The following is a 20,372-nucleotide window of genomic DNA, read 5'->3' on the forward strand; positions in this document are numbered from 1 at the left end:
AAAGTCACAAGGTCTGGGGGAACGTGGCCAAATAGAGTCATGTGGACACTGCAAAGGAATTTCTGAAAGGTTTTTAGAGTTAGAGGTCATAGATGCATGTCCTGAATATGAGCACTGAATGTGAATCCTGGCTTTTCCAGTGGAGGGCAGTAATGAGCTCAAGATCTAAGACTTGGGATCTGGGTGTATAATAAATATTAAACAATTTCATAATGAGTGAGGTGAATTGTTGTTGAGTGACTTTTGGTTATTGATTGTGGTCTTTCAGATCTATTAAGTACTTTACCTTTAATTTATGGGGAAATATTAAACTCACTGTTGACATCCACATACCACATTTCCCCCAATGAAAATAAAGCTTTATCGTACCTTGTATGCCTTATGAAAATAAATATTACAAGTTCCCCACTGTACATACATTTACCTGCACTATATATGCTTTCATATACCCACATTAATACTACCGTCCATGCTGTATATACCTGATCTATAGTGTATAAACCAGATTCACATCATACCCCCAGCTGTTTATTCTGTATATAATGTCCCACTATTTTACATACATTACTTGTATTTATACCTTTAATATTCATACTTACTCTTTCTGTTTATTCCATTTGTTAGCTCTTTACATGTGCAGCATTACTCTGCACTTCACTTTGTTCTGCACTGTTGGTTAGAAGCTTAACTGCATGCTGTCTTATTATTACTCAATGACCTGAAAATAATCTAAAAAACTCAGACTTGACGAAATAGAATGAGTCGCAAGTCAATGACGTAGCAAAGACATTACATTTCTGTGATTTTTATCTGCATTTCTAGCCCAGTAATTATCGAGACGGAGTTAATCTGTCGGCGAGTGACGAGGAAGCGCAGTGCGATCAGCTGAGCTGACGTTAGCGCCGTTAGCTTGCAGACGACGTTAGGAAACAATATGACACGAACGTTGCTAAGGCCACGGGACCTTCGGCTGCAAATCTCCTCGGTTTTTTCTGCTGCTCCACGTTTCTTAGGAAGGGAATTTCACATTCAGACGCTCACTCAAAACAAAGGCAAGCGAGAAATTGGGATGGATAACGTTGCCATTAGCCACAGATCGAATGTTTGTTGACGTTAGCTTTGCTAGCATGCCTAGCATTCTGTAACAGCGCTTTGACTTTAGTTTGTGGCATTTTAACTTGTCTGTCGTCTACTGACCGCATAAACAACAGCGACACTACGCCTGCCTTATTTTGGTGCAATGCGTAAGTAATACGAGGCTTAATGTCCTGCTTTCTCTTTTTATATTCTTGTGCTTTTACTACATTTTTCTATCGGAAGTTACGTATGTTTACATCACTAACTCTCGCGAGAATTTGCTTTCACAAAACAACGTGGTGACAAGAGGGTTGCTATAGTTACACAGCATACTTGCTTTCTTGCAAATCCACTCATTAAACTGTTTTTCTCCCTGTGCGTTCATGTTGTGGCAGTTATATAGCACCTGGTGTAAGCTATTGGAGCTTATTTCTCTACGTTTTGCGCTGTTTTGCTGCTGTTTGTTTAAGATGACGTGTGCTTGGGGAGGGGCTAATTGGGCGCAACTTCCAACGCGGGAGATTCATAAATCTGGAGGGATCGCCAAGAGACTGCAGCAGAAGTTTGGGGGGTTTAAGCTCGCATTTGTCGGCTGTAACTCTGTTTTCTCCGTGGTGAATATTTAGACTTTAGTCCGTATAAGTTGCTTAGTGTACAGCCGGTTTTTAACTGCAAACTTTGCCAACATGCCTGTCCTAGAAGTTACAGATGCTTCAGCAATTTCTCCATCAAAGAGGCCAAGGACAGAAACAAAGCCTGCAGAGGAGAGACCCGTCCTCAGATTTGCTAAACTTTCTGAGCATGCCATGACACCGACCAGAGGCTCAGCTAAAGCAGCTGGATATGACCTGTACAGGTTGGTTATACTTCACATTAAAATCATGTTTGGGTTTGCTGACTGAACATCAGCCTTTTCTCGTGTGACCATGTGCTATCATAACTGAAAGTGTAACGGCTGATATAAGTGTGTTTGTAAAAAACAGTTAATTCTTTTGAATTCAAATGTTTGACATTAAGTTTGTGTTGCTACAGAGGTTGGATCTACTTATTAAACGTCGCCTGTATAGAAGCATCAGTCATGAATATCGTGCTGTGTAACCTTGATTCTCTGAATTGAAACAGTGCATATGATTACTCCATTGGTCCTCTGGACAAGGCCATTGTGAAGACAGACATCCAGATCGCTGTTCCACATGGCTGCTATGGCAGAGTGGGTGAGTGTTTGACATGCTGATGCAACCCTGCAGCTAGAGGAGCCTGTTTTGAGTTTTGCTCAGTGCATGTGAATTGGAGTCAGGCTTTCCTGTTGGTGGATTATGCAGGCCATAACTGTCTTTTTCTCCTTCACAGCACCACGATCTGGACTGGCAGCGAAAAACTTCATTGATGTCGGTGGTGAGTCTTAACCTACTCGACCTACTGATGATGTGAATCCATGCGCGCGGGTAACGTTTTAACCCTCGTCATGTCAGCCATTTTCATTTCTCTGATCGGTCTGTATGTTCTCCTCAGCTGGAGTTGTGGATGAGGACTATAGAGGAAATGTGGGAGTTGTGCTCTTCAACTTCGGCAAGGAAACATTTGAAGGTGAGTCGTGGCAGAATTAATGAGGTCATCTCTGACACTAAAACTACATATACTCAAACTGCCTACTGAGAAAGTGATTCTCTCCATTTAGGAGAACACAAAAATGGCAAAAAGTAATCTGAAAATAAAATAACTTTGTTTGAATCTGCAATGTTTCTATTTACTTCTAAGTTAAGGGGTGGAAATAGTTCAAATATCTTACTGTTCACATTTGCATATTGCATCCGGTGCACTGTATACAAAGACTAAAATAATTAGAAATATGCAAAGATCAACAGTCTATGGTACAGATGTGCAGTTTAAAACGAATGTTTCACCTCCTTCTGTTCCTCTTCGCAGTGAAAAAGGGCGACAGAGTTGCTCAGCTGGTGTGTGAGAAGATCTGCTACCCAGATCTGGAGGAGCAAAAGGTAAACTGCAAGCAGAGAAACTCAAAGGCAGCATACACTCATCTGCACTCAGTTGCCAGTTTATTAGGCACCCCTAGGCTAAATGGTTTGGTGTCCCCAATGAAGAAGTAACTGAGTGTATGTTACCTGCCTAAAATACACGTGCAGACATTGTCAGATTTTCCACTGGATGTGTGACTTGACTGCATTATATATCATGTTTATGTCATCAGATTAGTTTTAATGATTAAACTGAAATGCCTGGTTGTGTTCTTTCAGACACTTGATGAAACGGAGCGTGGTGCTGGTGGTTTCGGATCTACTGGACGCAACTGAAAGCTGCTAATGTGACTGGGACGGTGGTGGAGTGTATATGTTGAAAATATATTGACTAGGTGTTAATAAAGTTCTTTTTTTTTGGTGTCGTTACAGTACTTTTGAGAGTCCACTGTCACTTGCTTGTTCTTTGTAGCAGCTGAGTTCTGTCTGTTAAAATGACCCCTCTCATGGTTAGTCTTCCAAACCACCACATGGGGGCAGTGCAGGCCAAGAATTGCATCACAGCCGAGCAAATAAACCTCAACAGAGCTTGAGAGTTGCACACAACTACAGGCTCTCTAATTCAATCTGGATGAAGGGGAAAGCACAGCAGTGAATACATATACACCAAAAATATGTTTTTATTGTGAATTTACATCTAAACCCTCACTGATGTGAACAGAGAACACAGACTGGTGTCAGGCTGGTCCGTGGCAATGCAGCACTGATTGTACTTGTGAGAGAATGTGTGGCCACGAAGACCTCAGTGCATAATCATGAAGGCCCAGGTTTGGCATCATCAATGTGTGTCGTGTGTGCAGGTGTGTGTATGTATACACAGTTTACAAAGGAAGTAGTTGGTCATTATAAGCACCATTACAAACCCCTCTATTCCAGGGGGCTTCCTCTAGTTTACAAATGCTTCATAGATTAAAAGTGGCATCGATTATTACAGTATAAACACAATTTACATGTAGTATAGAGGAGAGCAGACAGGCTATGAAGCTAGCTGTTACTGTTGCAAAGACATGAAATCTTCAGAATGGCCGATGGGATTGTATCTTGTTGACTACAGAGTTTTGAATAGTAGTACAGTGCATTCAGAAGTCTATGTGGTTGTGTTGCTAGCACCAGTAAATATGAATTATTCTAGTCAGTAGGAAAGATGGAAAAGCATAGTTTAAATATGCAGTAGGAGTCATTCAAGCTCAGACATGGCTACATCTCAATAGTCCATAGTGGGTTCCTTTCCTCTCCTAACCTCCTAATCTTTTTTTTTTTTCATCTTCACTCCATTAAATTAATATCTGGGGAAGGACAAATGTGTTTACTTTCATGTATCCAGGTTTGTTCAGTCGTGTACCTGAGGGGAGGAAATGAATTTATTGCAGACTATTGGGACTCACCCTTTTCTTCCACCTAAGCCGAGTTCTAAAAAACTCCGCCTTTAGAGCTCTCTGCAGTCCACATGCCCTTCAAAGTGGCACCTGATTCCACATATCATCATACAACATTAAACCCGACAATTAAAAACCATTCACACTCTCAATAGCGCTGTACACACAGCTGAAGTGTGTCAGGGCAATATGGTCTTCATTTGACTGAAATCTGTCATACTGCCTCGTTCAGCTGGTAGTTTCCACAGAATTGTATCTATGATATGTAGAATCATCTTTGGCAATCAAATGACGCAGCCCCCCCCACCCCCCCACACCCCCTTCTTGTCTCTTTGGTGGCGAGCCCTTCTCCCTGTTGGAGCAAGTAGAAGTTGTCCCTAACTGCTGATCCAGAGTCAGAGATGTTTGGCCTTTAGGGAAGTGAGCCCGACACTGGATTAGCAGCTGCCGGCAACGTCTGCCTGTCTCAGTCTTGCGATGGTTAATGGAGGATGATCTGCACCCTCATCTTCAGTATCTCTCCCAGCTGTCCTGTGAGGTAGTCTTTATCGTGCCGGTCCTCCAGCTCAGCCAGCTCCTTCTTCCTGTAGAGGGGAATGCTGCTGATCTGAAGGTCGTATGCCCCTGGGGGGAGGGCCTTCTTCTTGGTCAGATGCAGGTAGCTGACGCCCTCTCTCTGGTTGATCTTGAAGTAGCCGTCTTCGTTTCCGTAGTCGATGCTGTAGCGCACGTGGTCACTGAGGGTGGATAAGGCCGGGGTGAACTCAAGGATGTGGTCACGGTTGCTCAGGTCGCTGATGTTCATGTGGAACTGCAGGGTGTCCTCGATGTCCACGCTGGCCATGCTGACCGTCTCCTCAGTAAGCTGCAGAAAGAAAACGTGGTCCAACTGAATTTAGAAGATTTTAAGTGCATGTGATCAACAGCACGGTTTGCTTTCTGTCATTAATCAAGAGGAAAAAGGACAAGGTGTAATTAAAGTGCATACAAACAGGGCTATTGCCAGAAGTTGGGCAATAATAATGAGATCCTGCCTTTTGTCAATGTGTCTCCTACCGCCCTCAGAAAATTTTGACTGGAAAGTACGGAGAAGGTTTTTCACATTTTTTAATTGCCAGGACTAAACTGTTCAATTATGCCTTCAGTCTAAAGTCTAATATGGTGACAAGGCCTTCCCTGCAATGCCAGGAAAAACTTTCTGGGGGGTAACTGCTGAAGCCTTTATCTCATTAGTGTTGGCCTAAAAGTGATAAAATTACACATATTGAGTCAAACATTACTGAAAATTGTTGAATGTTAAGTCCCCTCAGGACTTAATGTGACAGAGGACGTGACCTCGGCGTCCTCGGGCAGACAGATTACCTGCATGTCCTCCACAGGATCCTCTTGTGTTGAGTTGGTGCTGCGACGTTTGCGTCCCTTCTTGGGATAGCCGTTGATCTTACATTCATAACAGGCCTCAGGAGACAGAGAATTATCATCCACCTCACCTCCCTGTCCAGCACTGGAGCCGCCACTCGTGAAGGCTAGACCTGTGACACAGTGCCTGAGGCAAAGACAAAGCCGTCAGTCAACTCGAAACACCCGCTGACAGCTTTCACACGCAGTCATTCGCTCACGTACCCTTGTCCTGCGCGGTAGTATCCAGGTGGGCATCCACAGAGGTAACCCCCGTCTGTGTTTGAGCAGCCAAACTTGCAGGGGTTCTGGCTGGTGGAGCACTCGTTGACGTCTGTGCAGCCTCCGCCCGTCTGCTCGTAGTTGAAGCCGGTGGGGCAGAGGCAGCGGAAGCTCCCCAGGGTGTTGTGGCACGACGCGCCCCCGCAGATCTGGCTGTTCAGGCATTCGTTCTCATCTGGGTTACAGGAAGTTGACAGGAAGTAAACAAACAAGAGGTCATTCCAGTTTAAGGGCACAAACAATACTGGGAAAGTCTGCCATGAATGTTGTAAATATATGGAGGGATTCAAATAAAGGTTTAACGAACAAAAGCTTGTTATTTTGGGGTGTACACAGAGGCTCATACACACTGTACCACACAATTACTTTGTCTATGCCTGAGCTATTTCTTGTACCTACAGATTTTGGTGTTGCACCACCATCCTCATCTTTTCATTTGGTTTTTAGCCCTTCTTGAATAAGTCACTTTAGTGTCTCTCTTCTCATAGTTTTTATGTTTTGCCTCTTTACTAATTGAGCATGCATACATAATAAACAGATCTTTTTTTAGCATTCGACGTCGGATGCTGGGCATTTTGTTTTAACGTTTCCTTTTCTCATGACCTTGCTACAGTAAAGGAAGGGCTGAACTTCCAGAGGAAAGGAAAAACATTTTTGACATATTTATATTGTCAGAGTGGCAGGAAATAGGTGAAGGATGGATAACTTCTTTTAAAAAGGCTCCAGAGCAAACTCCATCCCAGAACATCAAGACTGCATGGTACATACTTTGGCAACCGAGCCATCAGGATCCCAAAAGGAAAGAATTTTTATATTTGCTGATAAAAGAATGCTGGCATTCCTCACCCACACACTGGTTCCACTGGTAGTGCTGCAGGTAGCCTTGTGGACAGCTGCACCTGTATCCACCCACTAAGTTCTGACAGCCGTGCTGACACCTGTGGTTACCGTCACACTCATCCATATCTGTCGGGGATACACACACACGCAATAAAACTACTGTAACAGCCTGCTTTCTGTGATGAATCAGCTGTTACTGACGTGGGTAGCAATTGTTCTCAGACCTTCACAGGTTTGTGCGTTGGGATCTAATGAGAATCCACGCTGGCAATCGCAATTGAAGCTCCCCGGAGTGTTCTGGCAGACGCCATTGGAGCCGCACAGATTGGGGTCTGATGCACATTCGTTGTTGTCTACACGGAGAGGAGGGAAGGTTCAGACAAGGGTAAAACAGGAAACATGATATAAAGGCTGATTATAAGCCCGATTTAGATGTGCTGAGCCATTTCAAAGTCTGTGGACATCGCTCTCGAAAAGTAGAGCAGGTCACCATGGACTGTTGGTAGGAAGTATCTCACAGTCAGCAGGAGGTTAGGAATACAGCCTCTCACCTACTGATTTAATCTCAGACCAGAGGAGTTCATCACAAACATTTGAGTGTGTCAAACAGTCATTTGAGTCATAACAAAATAATCTAAAATCAACATCCATTTAGAAGCTTTTCCCCCCCCAAAAAAGTGGTAAAGTGAGCCTTGAGTCAAACATGTTTGACTGACGTGACTGGACTGCATGCAAATCCGAACACAATCATGTATTTTAAGCCATTCAGCAACTAAGATTAAAGAGGAAAAATGCTATAATCTCTAAAATGTCAGTTGTTTAATGTTCGATTCTGAGTCTTTACACAGTCTTCCAATGTGTTCACGGCTTTACGTCCTTGCTGGACAGTCAGCATGTGGGATGCAGTGCTCCATGGCACAGAGGAAAGGCCTACTTTCCCTATGCACCACCTGGTAATTGCTTTAAAGGAAGGCTCACTGTCAGTCAGTCAGTCATCATTATACTGGCTGCAGACAGGTATGTCTTTACAGCAGCAGCTCGGAGGAGCAGACACATGGGAAGGAATGACAAGGTCTTACAAACAGCATTTACAGTATGTCTGGAAAAGTGTTCAGCCCAGAGCTAATATTTGTGGCCAATGAGCACCTCCCCTGAAGGACTTCCACCCTCCACCTGAGCACACCAGCAGTAGTTAGTGAGGTATGACTTGAACAAATGTTTCATGTCACGTCCATGTTTCTCCGACCTCCTTACATCTAAATGAATAACACGTCTCCACCTGCTGCATGTCATTTGCTCAGGGGTTGTTCCTATAGTCAAAACTGAGAGCTCCCTGTCTCTGACTTGATGTGAGGTCATGGGAGCTGCTTTATGGTCTGGAAAAAAAAGGCTTGGGGTAGTCATGGCAATCCACTGCAAAGTTCCATAACAAAGCATTGTTAAGCTGCCATGACTCCAAAAACCAGTCCAGCCTAATAAGATCAGTGTGATATCAGGCAGAGTCCATTAACTCTGAATAAGAGTTAGGAAAGGTTAAACAAGAGGGTGCTTCAGGGGTCTTTTATGGGCTGGGCTGGAAGATACTGGAAGAAATCACACTGTGAAAGACCAAATCGTGTCCCCATATTTGACGATTGGAGTGTAGTCTGATATGAAAATATTTGGATGTGCAGTATTTCTCTACTGTGCATGTGTTTATTTACCAATGCAGGCAGTATGATGCTGGGTGAAGCCAGGAGGACATTTGCAGGTGAACCCACCGATGGTGTTAACACACAAGAACTGACAGTTATGCTGTTTGGTCGAGCACTCATCCAGATCTGAAAAAGAGAAGTTGTGCAACATAAAATCAGTTATAAATGTCACAGAAAAGTGCCTGGATGTCCAGTTAGTGCCTCTAAGATGCCGTGGTTGGAGCTGTGTCAGATCACTGCCTGTACTATTGTATGGGGGGGCTGCTCTTCTCTGTGAGTCGAATTCCAGTCCTTCTGCAGCCACTGACCTACAAATGAACTGCAAATGAACCAGACACCGGAAACACAGAGGGGAACTGCAGAGGGGGAAACTAAAGCTATGGTAAATAAAGATAAAAAAAGGCCCTGAAAAACTGACAACCATGCGCACACTTGTTTAGACTCACAAACAAGCCTGATAAACACTCGGAGACTGCCAGATGCACCGTGTTGCAGAGCCTTAATGTAGGGTGCACATTCACAAACAAACACGTGAACGTGGACACACCAAAGGAAGCGTCTTGGGAGCAGAACACCACAGCTAAATACCTGTTGCTGGTCACTACAAGACCATCGCAATCTACCCACCAAGATGATGCCACCGAACTCAACTGACCTGAGTAGCACAGGGCTTAACGTGGGCTACTCTTGAATATTAAGAGGCTCTGTTTTGCTGTGCATCTCACCTCTGCAGCTCTTTCCATCTTCCTGCAGGATGTATCCACGGGGGCAGGAACAGAGGTAGCCTCCTTCTGTGTTCTTACAGATGAAGTTACAAGGCTTTGGTGCCTGTATGCACTCATCCACATCTAGAGGGAGAGGGAGAGGGTGAGACAGAGAGAGAGTTTGATCCTGTAGCCAGAAATTCCATAAGGGGAGATGATGAGACAGACAGACTCAGGCTGCATTTTTCAGAGGAGTGTGTGGGCAGTCCACCCACGTAGTTTCAGCTCTTTACTAGACAGCAGGAATGAGAACGGGGGGTAGGCATGGTAGGAAAGAGTCCATAAAGTGTAAGCGCTGGAGGTGAAATTAAGCCTTACCCACACACAGTGTGCCGCTGATGTCAGTAGTGTAGCCAGGTTTGCAGGTGCAGCTATAGGAGCCCAGGGTGTTGATGCACTGACCGTTCTTGCACAAGTTCCCCATCACACGACACTCATCAATATCTGGACAGAAACAAGAAAAGTGAGCTCCAGATAAACGAAACACAAACGAATTTCCAGGCAGTCGCCTGAGTGGGAGTCTTGATTTCTTTCAGAGAATAATTTGCCATGAACTGGATTTTAATAGCGAATAACATCTGTGTGCCCCAGTTCTGCAGTACCTCAGGGAAATACTGTTCAAAGCATTCTGTTATACATCAGTGTTGTGTCAAGTATAAAAGTATTGATTTTTACTGGCAAAGAAAAATCAATGGTTTGCAAGTGATTAGCCAACAACAATCATCTCTTCATTTAAAACCCACCACTTCAGAATCATATCAGTGGTTTCATCTGTACAAATAACTGCTGACAATTTTACAAAGCACAACAACTGATGTGTCTGTCCTACTTTTCATGTGGGTGTTTCCCAATCGTTCCAGCAGACACACAATATTAACTTGCAGAAGCCTGAAACTTGTTGATATAATCTGTCACCTCGAACAATTTGCCGCTTTACTTTTTGACAAGGTACTTTATAAAACACAGTCATCCGGCACAGACTGGCACTAACAGGGGTACTTGAATGCAACACTTAGAAGCATTTGAAACATTGAAGTTTGCTTGTTGTCCTCTGGGTTTGATCTGTTGATATCATAGCTGGTAAATACAATATTATGAGGACGAGTTTTAAATCTTGGATGATGTAGCCTCCATTAAACCCAGGACAGGTTTTTAGAATTGAATCTAGGTTCTGACTGCAAGTTATTGGAATGATTAAAAAACAGTGGTTGCATGGCAGGGGGTAGGAAATCTGTCTGACAGCTAAACATATAAAGAACTTGTGGTTTTGGACTAAATCATGTAAAACTATTAGTAAAACTACCAAAACTAGTATGGTCATTTTAGCAAGGTTTGATGTGTATATAGTTTTGAAAACCCTCCTCATTTCAGCTCTATTCATGAAAAAACATTACTTTTTGGGGAAAGAAACATTTGCTGTTGAATGATGTGAATCTTTCACAGTGATTTAGTTTAAACTCAAGTCTCTTCAGCAGTAAGATACCTCTGCCATCAGTGGTGTACCCAGGCCCCAGAGGACACATCCTCTTGTACTGAGTGGTCCCAGGCAGGGGGCAGAGCTCACAGTTGGTGCCCCAGCCTCTGCCTCCGTCACAGCAACACTCTGACTTGGTCACCATGTTCCTGTTACTAGAAGTCATCTGACACAAAGTGGTCAGAACTTCAGTGAAGCAGAAGCCTTCGCGGTTATCTGGAGGGTGGGACAGAAACGTGAGAGTGAGACAAACGGACAGCAGACAACAGAAAAAGAAAGGTTGGCCTGAAGAAAGCAGACCAAACCACCCAGACAGGACCGGGCCTCAGAGAACCAGACATAAATAGATAACCCACACTTCTCTATCACTACTGTCTGTAAGGAGTAAGATAGCCATAAAACCACTGAGTTTACAAAATCTCCCTGGAGTTTTTCTCACCGCCTTCAGCACATCACGTCTATCCAGAAGTGTACAGTATATTTAGATTAGGGAGGAAGGCTTTGAAAGGATTTCCTTGCCCCTATCTTGACAGTAACAGACACATGGTTTTAAAAGAGACAGTGGAGACTGAAATTGACTTTCTCACCTAGTTAACCACGATTCAACAGCATAAATCATTTATATTTTAATATAACAACCATAGAAACTGCGATTGTTTGTCTTCCTGGAAAAAAAAACTTGGAAATCAAACTCTAAATTATTAATATAGTCAAAGATTTTCAAATTGCTCAGTATATAGGTGATTGAGTGAGAGCTAAAGGTGCTACGCTGTGTATTTTTTTGATGATCATTAAAGAAAAATGTTGTTGCCATCAAATTTCAACAATTTGTGACACTTTAAGATTATTTCCAACTTTTATTGAACTTTTGGACTCTGAACTGTCCATCCCAGAATTATATCCCATTCCAGCATCCTATGTTAGTCACGTTAGATGTCAGAAATACAGAAATAAGATGCCACTAAATAAATGTGTTTTCCTGTTAATTAAAAGTTACAGTCAATGTTCCTGCACAAACTGCGGTAAAACAAATGAAAAGAAACAGTGAGGACACAAAAGATCCTGATAAAAAACTGACTGAACTCAAATAAGTGAAGCAAGACAACAGTAAGATATATAAATTGATAACAGCGCACATACCGATACACTCAGTCTGTGTGGGGTTAGCGATGAATCCTTGGTCACATCTGCAGCGGTAGCTTCCGACTGTGTTCTCACAACGGCCGTTCTTACAGATACCTGGTTTGGCTGTACACTCGTTCAGATCTAACAGAGACACACATGCACAGGGTAAAGACAAAACTGAATTTCTTACACAAGACTTTTGTTTATATGTTAATCTCAGTTAAATTAAGCCAAAGTGGAAGTTCAACCATGATGCTCACACGTCACACACACTTCTTACCGCCCTTTATCAAAATACGCGTTCTTGTGGTAATCGTTTGCAAACATGTCGATGTCCTGTGTCCACTACCCAAACCAATCACATCACTCCTGTCAAGCAGGCACATTTATTTAAATTTTCCCATTCCCTCAGCATGGTGTCATTGTCTTTCATTGCATCCAAGTGCTCCTCCTGCACGTTCACTACACCACCGCCTACATCGAAGACATGGAACGGCTCTGCATCAGGGACACAGCCGATCTTTAAGCCTGTGACAGGGTTTATTCTAGACTGCCCTGTGTTCAGGTGAATTTGCGAACTCTGATGGTTCAACATCCAGAATACAAAACAAGCACAAAAAGGTGGATAAATACCAAAATACATTTATCTTGTGCAAACTAAAGCCAAAACTGGAGGCCATGAACGAGGACGATGGTTTATTATTTCCAACAGTGGGACAATATGACAGCCTTACCCATACAACCCTCTCCGCTGGGCTGCCGTGTATATCCAGGCGAGCAGATGCACATGTATGTACCAATCAGGTTCTTGCAGGTCATGCCTCTGCTGGCACAGTCGTCTACACCATCTTCACACTCATTCTGATCTGGAACACAAACAGTACACTAAGCATAAGAGGATGCACAAGTAAGAAGAAGTCAACGTGTAGGCATGCGTGTGCAGATTACACCGGTGATGTAACACAAACACTCACACACTCTGCAGCACTCCAGAGATTAACGTAACTGCCCAGTCAAACACTGAGCTCTGTAGTGCTCACAGGAGTGTAGTGGGAGGGTTGGTGGTCTGTTTGGAGCTGTAATGTAAACGGTGACGCGATAGACACTGAGAGATTCCTCCTGTCTCTGCGCTTCCCTCCAAATACAACCGTTGCTATGGTGCCCGAGCTATCTGCGAGAGCGGAGGTGTAAACACTGACTCCGGCGGTTACAGTTTCCAGAGAGTGTTTTAAGTTCGTCCGAGACAGAGCACCCTTGAGGATCTCACAGAGATAGTGTGTTATGTAACTTTATGGAGAGGGCCGGCATGTCTCTATGAGGTACTTAGTTTATTTTCAACCAGCGCTTTCCAGAAAATGGACCATGACTGAGAAAGCTGAGTGAGTGAGTGAATCATAGAGCTTACAGTACCTTTACACATCCTCCTGTCCTCGCGCAGCACGTAGCCTGTCGGACATTTACACTCGTACGAGCCCACCACGTTAACACAGCGGAAGGCACACAGCAGAGGATTCTGGGCGCACTCGTTGATGTCTGGACAAGAGACAGAAGGCAACAAGTTACAGAAGGCTGCATGACGGACGTGAGAGTGCAGACATCGTTTCACATACCTTCACAGGTCATCATTGGCCCAGGCTCAAAGCCGTCATCACATGCACACTCGAAACCACCGATGACATTCGTGCATGTGCCGTTGCCGCATGGATTGCCGACGTCACACTCATTAGTGTCTATATTGAGGAAAGTTACAGAAACCATATTAAGCATGTTGGCATTGGACAAAGAGAGGAGAAAGACGAGGTTATGGCAAAAATGAGAGACAGATAGTGGGTGAACTGGCCTTCACATCTGACTCCGCTAATGTCCAGACGGTATCCCATGGGACATTCACAGCGGAAGGAGCCATCTGTGTTTATGCACTGGCCATTAATGCAAGGGTCATTGAGGCACTCATCAATATCTGCAATTAAAAAATGATCCACGTTAGGAGAACTACATGCCAACAGAGATGCAGGACAGTGACGATTCAGTGCGAATGACACACATACCTTTTGGCCCTTCTGGCCCTCGCTGATATCCCTCATTGGGACAGAGAGTAGTATATGCCTCTGGAACCATGAGATGTGAAAAGTCATTAATGCCATTAAATACACTGAATTATACACATAATTAGGTGCATGAGCTTGCATGCACATGACTGCCTCTGTGCAGAGGAAGAGTACGCACCCTCTCCCTTTCTGGGGCAGATTTCACAGGGGTCTCCCCAGCCTTGACCTGGCATTCCAGTGCAGCAGCACGCTTCCTTGGAGGTGTTCTGAGGCTTTGGAGCCAGGCAGCGCCCATTTTCAAACTTGGTGTAGCAGTAGTTCACACGGATATCTGATGGTTAACACACAGAGGGGACAAAAGCAGTGAATGAATGAGAGCGAGACTGAAAGAAACAAAAAGGACGAATCAGAGGGAGAGTAAGTGATGGACAACATGCGTATGTCCATTTTTTGTTGTCTATTCTCCCCTTTTATTTTGTCTAAAAGGAACAGGTCAGAATTTTGGAAAATAAACATATTTATACTCTCTAATGTCTGTCTGTTAAAAGTTAAGCCACAACCAACAGTTAACTTAGCCTAGTTGACCGTTGCTTTAAAACCCAGGCACGATCATTTTTCAGGTCAAGCGTCTTCATAACCTTCTTAAATCAAATATTTCAGTTTTGACAGAGGTGAAAATATACTGAATGTAAATTAAATTATGACCCATATCGGATTAATTGAGGAAAAATTCAGATACCTCTACATCTGGCACTTTTGGCCATTGTTTCCATAGGTCAGTGTGATATATAAATACCACCATCATAGAGATTGAGACTAGTTTTGGTTGGAGTTTTAGTTTAGTTAGAGTGTTATATTTACTTGTAGGTACTGTAAATTGACCAAAGCTACAACACATTTTAAGCATTTTTCGTTTACATACACGGTATGTCATTTCTGCCACTTGGGTTTCTCAATCAAAACATTGAAAACAAGTGATGTAGTTTGATGACACCGTGAAGCGGATCAGTGATCTACTCAGGGATCATGGGAGTCTTTGCATTAATTGTTTACAAGCACCATTATCTGAGGTGTTCACGATGAGCTTATCTATTATAGCATTACTCATGTTGCGTTTAGTCACCTTTACCCATTTCCTTCCTCACTCTCTGCCTGTGTTTCCCCTCAAATTGTAGTAACTACAGGGGGTAAATGGGACATGAAACCACTGACAGGCGACCAAATGAAGCGCACCATTACTTTGAATAAAATTACTGATTCTTCTGGGTTTGAACATTGGAAAAATTTGGGATAATGTAAGTTAACATCTCAACAAAGTATAAAACAAAGGACATTTTAATGCAATGTTACCTATACCTTTAAATTAAATGTTACATTTTTTTGGTGAAGTTCCTGTCATGAGGACAGAGGTCAGCTAATTACGTCTAGTCGGTGATCTGTGTTTGCCAGTCTCTCTCCCTCACCCTGATTCTGAGGGCTCTTGTTCCTCCTCAACGAGGCAGGCACTTACTTGTAATGAGAAGCATATGGTTGCGCTCTCCTGCTAGCATTGGCCTTCACTGAACTCAACACAAATAAGCTTTCTGACCACCATAGATCACACACACATGCACACACACCTGGCTCAGAGGCAAGGATCACATACATGAACACCTGGCGCTTTGAGGAGAATGTCAAAGAGTGTCATATTACTTTGCTCCATGAAACTGATTTGTCAGCCTTTCCGCAATAGAGATTTATGGTGCTTTGCGCACAGCTGTTGTGCAAGTGTGTGAGCGCATGCACACGTGCATCTGCACGTGCACGTCATTCTTATTTTGTAGTTTGTGACACTAAAGGTTTGAGTCACCTAAAATGTCAATGCATTGTATTTTTTTTTTAAATTGGACAAAACACAATACTTAAGGAAATTAATGAAAGGTAAAAAGAATTTTAAAATTAACAAGAAAATTAAGCTTTGAAATAAATCAACACAAGTCGATTGATTTGTCTGCAGTGGCACAAATCTGCTGGTGGTAAGGATGTTCATTTTTAATGGTCGTGGTTGTGGAAATGTGCACAAAATCAGCATTTCTCGACCAGTTTTTCTGTCACTTATTATTTGACTAAGTTAGGAATTTAGAACAGGTCCAGCTAAACCAGAACGTACAGTAGCTTATACTCAGCTGAGTGCTGAACTGGACCTGATTGCTCTGTCAAAGCAGCAAACTACAGCTAAACTACAGCTAAACTACAGCCAAACTACAGCTATACTAGGTGTCTAAGATGCGCAGCACAGGCGTGTCAGAGAGCCTCAACATTATCATTACCCTGCAATTGTCACTTGTTGCCACAGTGCTCACAAACACTGCATCATCTTGCTTTAAGGTAGCATTAATGTAAAAGGACAAAAGATATTCAGACAATCTGGGATATGAGACAAGGAGTGGTTAGCATTTCTAATGGTTTTTTATGCTTTTTGGGAAAATAAAATGTGTTAATTGAGTCAAAAAACTATTATGCTGTGCAGAACTATGGAGAATACGACCTATCAGTTTCATCTTACTGTATTTATAGTCACTGCTCATGGCTCTCTGTCATAGCACCTAAAATAGCACTTCATAATGGCATCTTTCTTTTTACATATTATAACTTTTAGGGGGGCAGAGATGATATATAAACAGATCAAATCAAAAAACCATTTCGAATATTAATAACATGAGTGCATCCAAAGACCCAGAAATGGTTGTCATCAATGCTGTCATCACGATTTTCTTCATTGTCTTCAAATCTGTCCTCATTTCAAACAAAAACAATGGTTTTCTCAGTGGGACAGGGTTTGTCAAGAACTCTCTTTTACTGCCCATGTTGCTCACTCTCCACCCGGCTCCTCCCGTTTATCCCCCAACCCTCACGTCTGACACTGGAGAGAAAAGTGAAATACAAACTATAAACTGACTCACTGAACTGATGATGTCATCACTTCAGTGTTTGGAGGGGGAACTCCCTAACAGAGGACTCAGCGCGCCCCCGCCCAACCCAAAGACACACATATGTACATAAACACACACACACACAAGTGAGGAAATGGAAAAGTGATCTGTTCAGAGCCACCCTTGGCCTTGTAGAGGCAGCAGCAGCAGAACCAGCTGGAACACAGTGTGCTATCATGAAAGAGCAGGAAAAGTCTGACACCACTGACTGCTGCTTAGTCTCCACTCGCACTCAGAGACAGACTATACAGATACACTGGTATTTACATTTTACACTTTAACATGTGATGCATAAGATAGTTTCATAGCAGCAGACACACACACACACACACAGACACACACAGTTACCTAAACATCTGCGTCCAGAGGCAGAGATCTGGAAGCCTTCGGGACACAGGCAGGTGAAGCTTCCTTCAGTGTTAGAGCAGGTTCCAAATGTACAGATCTCAGGCGACTGGGAGCACTCATCAATATCTGACACACACAGAGGAACGGCATCAACCATCGCATCAGATTCACAAATCTAATCCATCAGAATTAACTCCCAATTTGTACCAGAATCCATCCCGGAGTTCTGCATTGGCACCTAATTTTTCCTTGAACTATATCTACTAACTAACTCACTAACTCATATCTGCAGGGATGAAGTCACACCCGTACGTCACGGTCTATCCAAATGTGATAAAACAGAATGTCATCCCACTAACGGATAGTTGGATACTGGCGTATTATCTGGAAAAGCCTCGGTGTCACGTGTTCGCTCATCATAATGACCAGCTGCTGCTGTTACTGATGCTGAGAATTCAGCGCCATTCCTCCCTGCTTCCAGGAACAGCGCACAAAGCAGGAATGTGTTGAAGTCTGCCGAATATCTCCTCATCAGCCCCACTGTATAAACAATCCAAGTGTTCTGGCTAGGGCCCACTCCCACGTGTGAAAGGGAGAAGAGGGGCGGTTTGTAGCAGCAAGGCAACTAAAGAGAAGGAGGAGGCCAAGAAATAGTTTATTCTCTTCTTGTACACCTCAGCAGAGCTGGTCTAAGCTGTGACTTGTGCCTGCATATATATGCCCATGTGTGAACGTGTACGTAGGTGTTCTCCACGCTGCCTGAGGTGCGATTCATACCTGCATGCAGATATTTCATTACTTCAGAAATTCCTCTTTTCATTTGCGCTTACTGACCATGACGCAGAAAGGACTGGCTTTAGGCTGCTGTACCTTCACAGGTTTCCTCATGGAGATAGTAGCCAGGTGGGCAGATGCACCTATACGAGCCGTCCAGATTCAGACAAGTTCCTGCTCCACATGTGCCTGGACTGACGGCACATTCATTAATGTCTGAGAAAGAAAAGGGAAAACACAAGGGATACACTGTAAAACACACGTATTACATTCAGGTAATCGTAAAAAATCAAAAATGGCAGCTCCTTACCTGCACACAGTCTGCCGTCAAGAGTGAGCTCATAGCCGTCATGGCACACACAGAGGAAGGTGCCCACGGTGTTCACACACTGCCCGTTTCGACACAGGCCCCTCTGCGTCGAACACTCGTCAACATCTGATCAACGCACAAACAGCACAGTCTGCCATATAAACACTATCGCTCTGCTGCTTTTCCTCTCGCACTGACTCACATCCACAGACGTACGCACCTATGCAGTCGCTGTTGTGTGAGTTCTGAAAGCCGGGGTAGCACAGACAGTTGTAGGAGCCCACGGTGTTCTTACAGGTCCCGTTGCCACAGGGTTGTCTCTCACACTCGTCCACGTCTGGAACCAGAGAGGATCATCAGAGTTTTACCTCAGACAGTACAGAGTCACTCTGCTGAGGCCGCACGTCAAAAACAAGTGAGAACTGACACCAGAGCAGCTTACCAACACACATTGTCTGATCCCGCGTCGGTTTGAAGCCATTGGGGCAGATGCAGCGGTAGCTCCCCACCATGTCAATGCACTGACCAGGACTGCATACACCAGGGCTCTCAATGCATTCATTACGGTCTAAAAAAAAGGCAAGAAAGCAGAGTCAAGTCAGGCAAAGCTGTGAAATGTACAGTCCCACTGATTCAGCAGCAGTTCAGTCAAATGACTTCCTGCCTAAATTACAGTTGTAACTGAACAAGACAGCACTTTTACCTGATGTGGTAATTAGAGGGTCTGAGGTGTTCTGTGATGGCTTAATTTAGCACATTTTTTATTTCTTCCACTGGTATATATAGATACATACAGTGGACATAAGACGCGAAGAATATACCAGTATATATCCAGTTTATATACACCAACCAATGATCTGCCTATGTGAGATTAAGCTGTGGGGAGAGCTAAACAACACCTCACATGACGCTGCGCAAAATCTGAAAGTCATATTTAGAATCTAATGGTAACTGATGTTATTATCCATAATAAATAACTCACATAATCAAAACATTTTAATTTCATTGAGTTTAATACGACTTTAATGACTATTAGGCTATTTGTCGCTCGCCATAAACAATCGCTGACATGAGCGTGTATTTATTGCCTCACAGCATAGGACACTGCCCATTAACTCTGCTGGATGATGACACAATAACATCATTGTTGTTTAATTACAATCAAAAATAGGTCATAACATGTTTTTCTGCATTGCACATTGTGCCTTGCAGCAATGTTTATTTTTTTCCAATTACTGTAAATCACTGTATTATTGTTATTATGCATTACTAAACAGTGTTTAACTCTAACATGTAAAGTCATCATCGTCTCCAGCCACAGTTTCAGTTTTCTCTCACTGCCGTCTGTTGTTGTGTTGTTCAGAGTCACATGAAAAGCTGGAAGCAAAAGCTCTTCCTTAATAACAAGAAACCTCTTTATATTTGGCATATAACTGTGTAGTTTGATGTAACAGCTTGAAGAGGCAAAACAGCAACAGGCCACAAGAGAAGTCAGCCTCAACCTCAAGAAAGGCAGCAGTTTTTTGGCTGCTCCCTCTAATCATTTCTCTCATCCTGCTCCAACCCCTGTTAGTTTAGCCAACAGTGACAATCATGCCATTTATAATGTCATGTATAATGTGACTCTTTAAAGGCCGATCACCACCACAGCCTTACCCAGGCACTGTCCAGTGGGGGTGAAACGATATCCAGGTTTACACTCGCAGCGGTAGCTTCCGGGCATGTTCAGACAGGCTGCATTCTGCTGGCACACCGGTCCATTCTGACACTCGTCAATATCTGACAAGAGGAAAGGAGGCATTCAAAGACAGTCAGGATAAATAAAAGTGACAACCCTGAGAATTTAAAACCCTA

The 20,372-nt window shown here is 43.4% G+C and overlaps 2 protein-coding genes across 4 annotated transcripts in view; one reads left to right on the top strand and one right to left on the bottom strand.

The window, feature by feature from the left end:
* Positions 1-591: 591 nt before the first annotated feature.
* On the top strand, positions 592-3,487 carry dut (deoxyuridine triphosphatase). Of its 3 annotated transcripts, none has more exons than XM_076731965.1 (7): positions 592-1,244; positions 1,777-1,933; positions 2,200-2,291; positions 2,428-2,472; positions 2,590-2,664; positions 3,004-3,074; positions 3,333-3,487. In XM_076731965.1, exons 1-7 carry the CDS (start codon positions 1,241-1,243, stop codon positions 3,387-3,389), a joined length of 501 nt encoding a protein of 166 aa, XP_076588080.1. In that variant the 5' UTR covers positions 592-1,240; the 3' UTR covers positions 3,390-3,487. The 3 variants fall into 3 exon arrangements, with proteins under 3 accessions (XP_076588080.1, XP_076588061.1, XP_076588071.1); XM_076731946.1 differs by having other exon boundaries at positions 858-1,052; XM_076731956.1 differs by lacking the exon at positions 592-1,244 and having other exon boundaries at positions 1,253-1,933.
* A 222-nt stretch (positions 3,488-3,709) lies between these two features.
* The window catches only part of fbn1 (fibrillin 1), a 58,219-nt gene continuing 41,556 nt past the window's right edge, over positions 3,710-20,372 (bottom strand). Inside the window, exons 45-66 of the mRNA XM_076731934.1 lie at positions 20,175-20,297; positions 18,961-19,086; positions 18,739-18,855; positions 18,519-18,644; positions 18,305-18,424; positions 17,435-17,560; positions 14,293-14,445; positions 14,115-14,174; positions 13,907-14,026; positions 13,677-13,796; positions 13,477-13,599; positions 12,801-12,932; positions 12,082-12,207; positions 10,951-11,157; positions 9,786-9,911; positions 9,429-9,551; positions 8,713-8,829; positions 7,234-7,362; positions 7,016-7,135; positions 6,113-6,344; positions 5,852-6,035; positions 3,710-5,354 (exon numbers count right to left, since the gene is read on the bottom strand). Coding sequence (XP_076588049.1) covers positions 4,971-5,354; positions 5,852-6,035; positions 6,113-6,344; positions 7,016-7,135; positions 7,234-7,362; positions 8,713-8,829; positions 9,429-9,551; positions 9,786-9,911; positions 10,951-11,157; positions 12,082-12,207; positions 12,801-12,932; positions 13,477-13,599; positions 13,677-13,796; positions 13,907-14,026; positions 14,115-14,174; positions 14,293-14,445; positions 17,435-17,560; positions 18,305-18,424; positions 18,519-18,644; positions 18,739-18,855; positions 18,961-19,086; positions 20,175-20,297 — 3,194 coding nt within the window. The 3' untranslated portion in view covers positions 3,710-4,970. The remainder of the gene's footprint in view (positions 5,355-5,851; positions 6,036-6,112; positions 6,345-7,015; positions 7,136-7,233; positions 7,363-8,712; positions 8,830-9,428; positions 9,552-9,785; positions 9,912-10,950; positions 11,158-12,081; positions 12,208-12,800; positions 12,933-13,476; positions 13,600-13,676; positions 13,797-13,906; positions 14,027-14,114; positions 14,175-14,292; positions 14,446-17,434; positions 17,561-18,304; positions 18,425-18,518; positions 18,645-18,738; positions 18,856-18,960; positions 19,087-20,174; positions 20,298-20,372) is intronic.

Source organism: Chaetodon auriga, chromosome 1, assembly GCF_051107435.1.
Source record: "Chaetodon auriga isolate fChaAug3 chromosome 1, fChaAug3.hap1, whole genome shotgun sequence".
Lineage (NCBI taxonomy): Eukaryota > Metazoa > Chordata > Actinopteri > Chaetodontiformes > Chaetodontidae > Chaetodon > Chaetodon auriga.

Excerpts from the sequence above, each read along its gene's own strand:
- dut (XM_076731946.1), top strand. The coding sequence starts at position 935 with ATGACACGAACGTTGCTAAGGCCACGGGACCTTCGGCTGCAAATCTCC. Across the intron at positions 2,292-2,427 it reads TGGCTGCTATGGCAGAGTGG|CACCACGATCTGGACTGGCA; the intron begins GTGAGTGTTTGA and ends TCTCCTTCACAG. Across the intron at positions 2,473-2,589 it reads AAACTTCATTGATGTCGGTG|CTGGAGTTGTGGATGAGGAC; the intron begins GTGAGTCTTAAC and ends TGTTCTCCTCAG.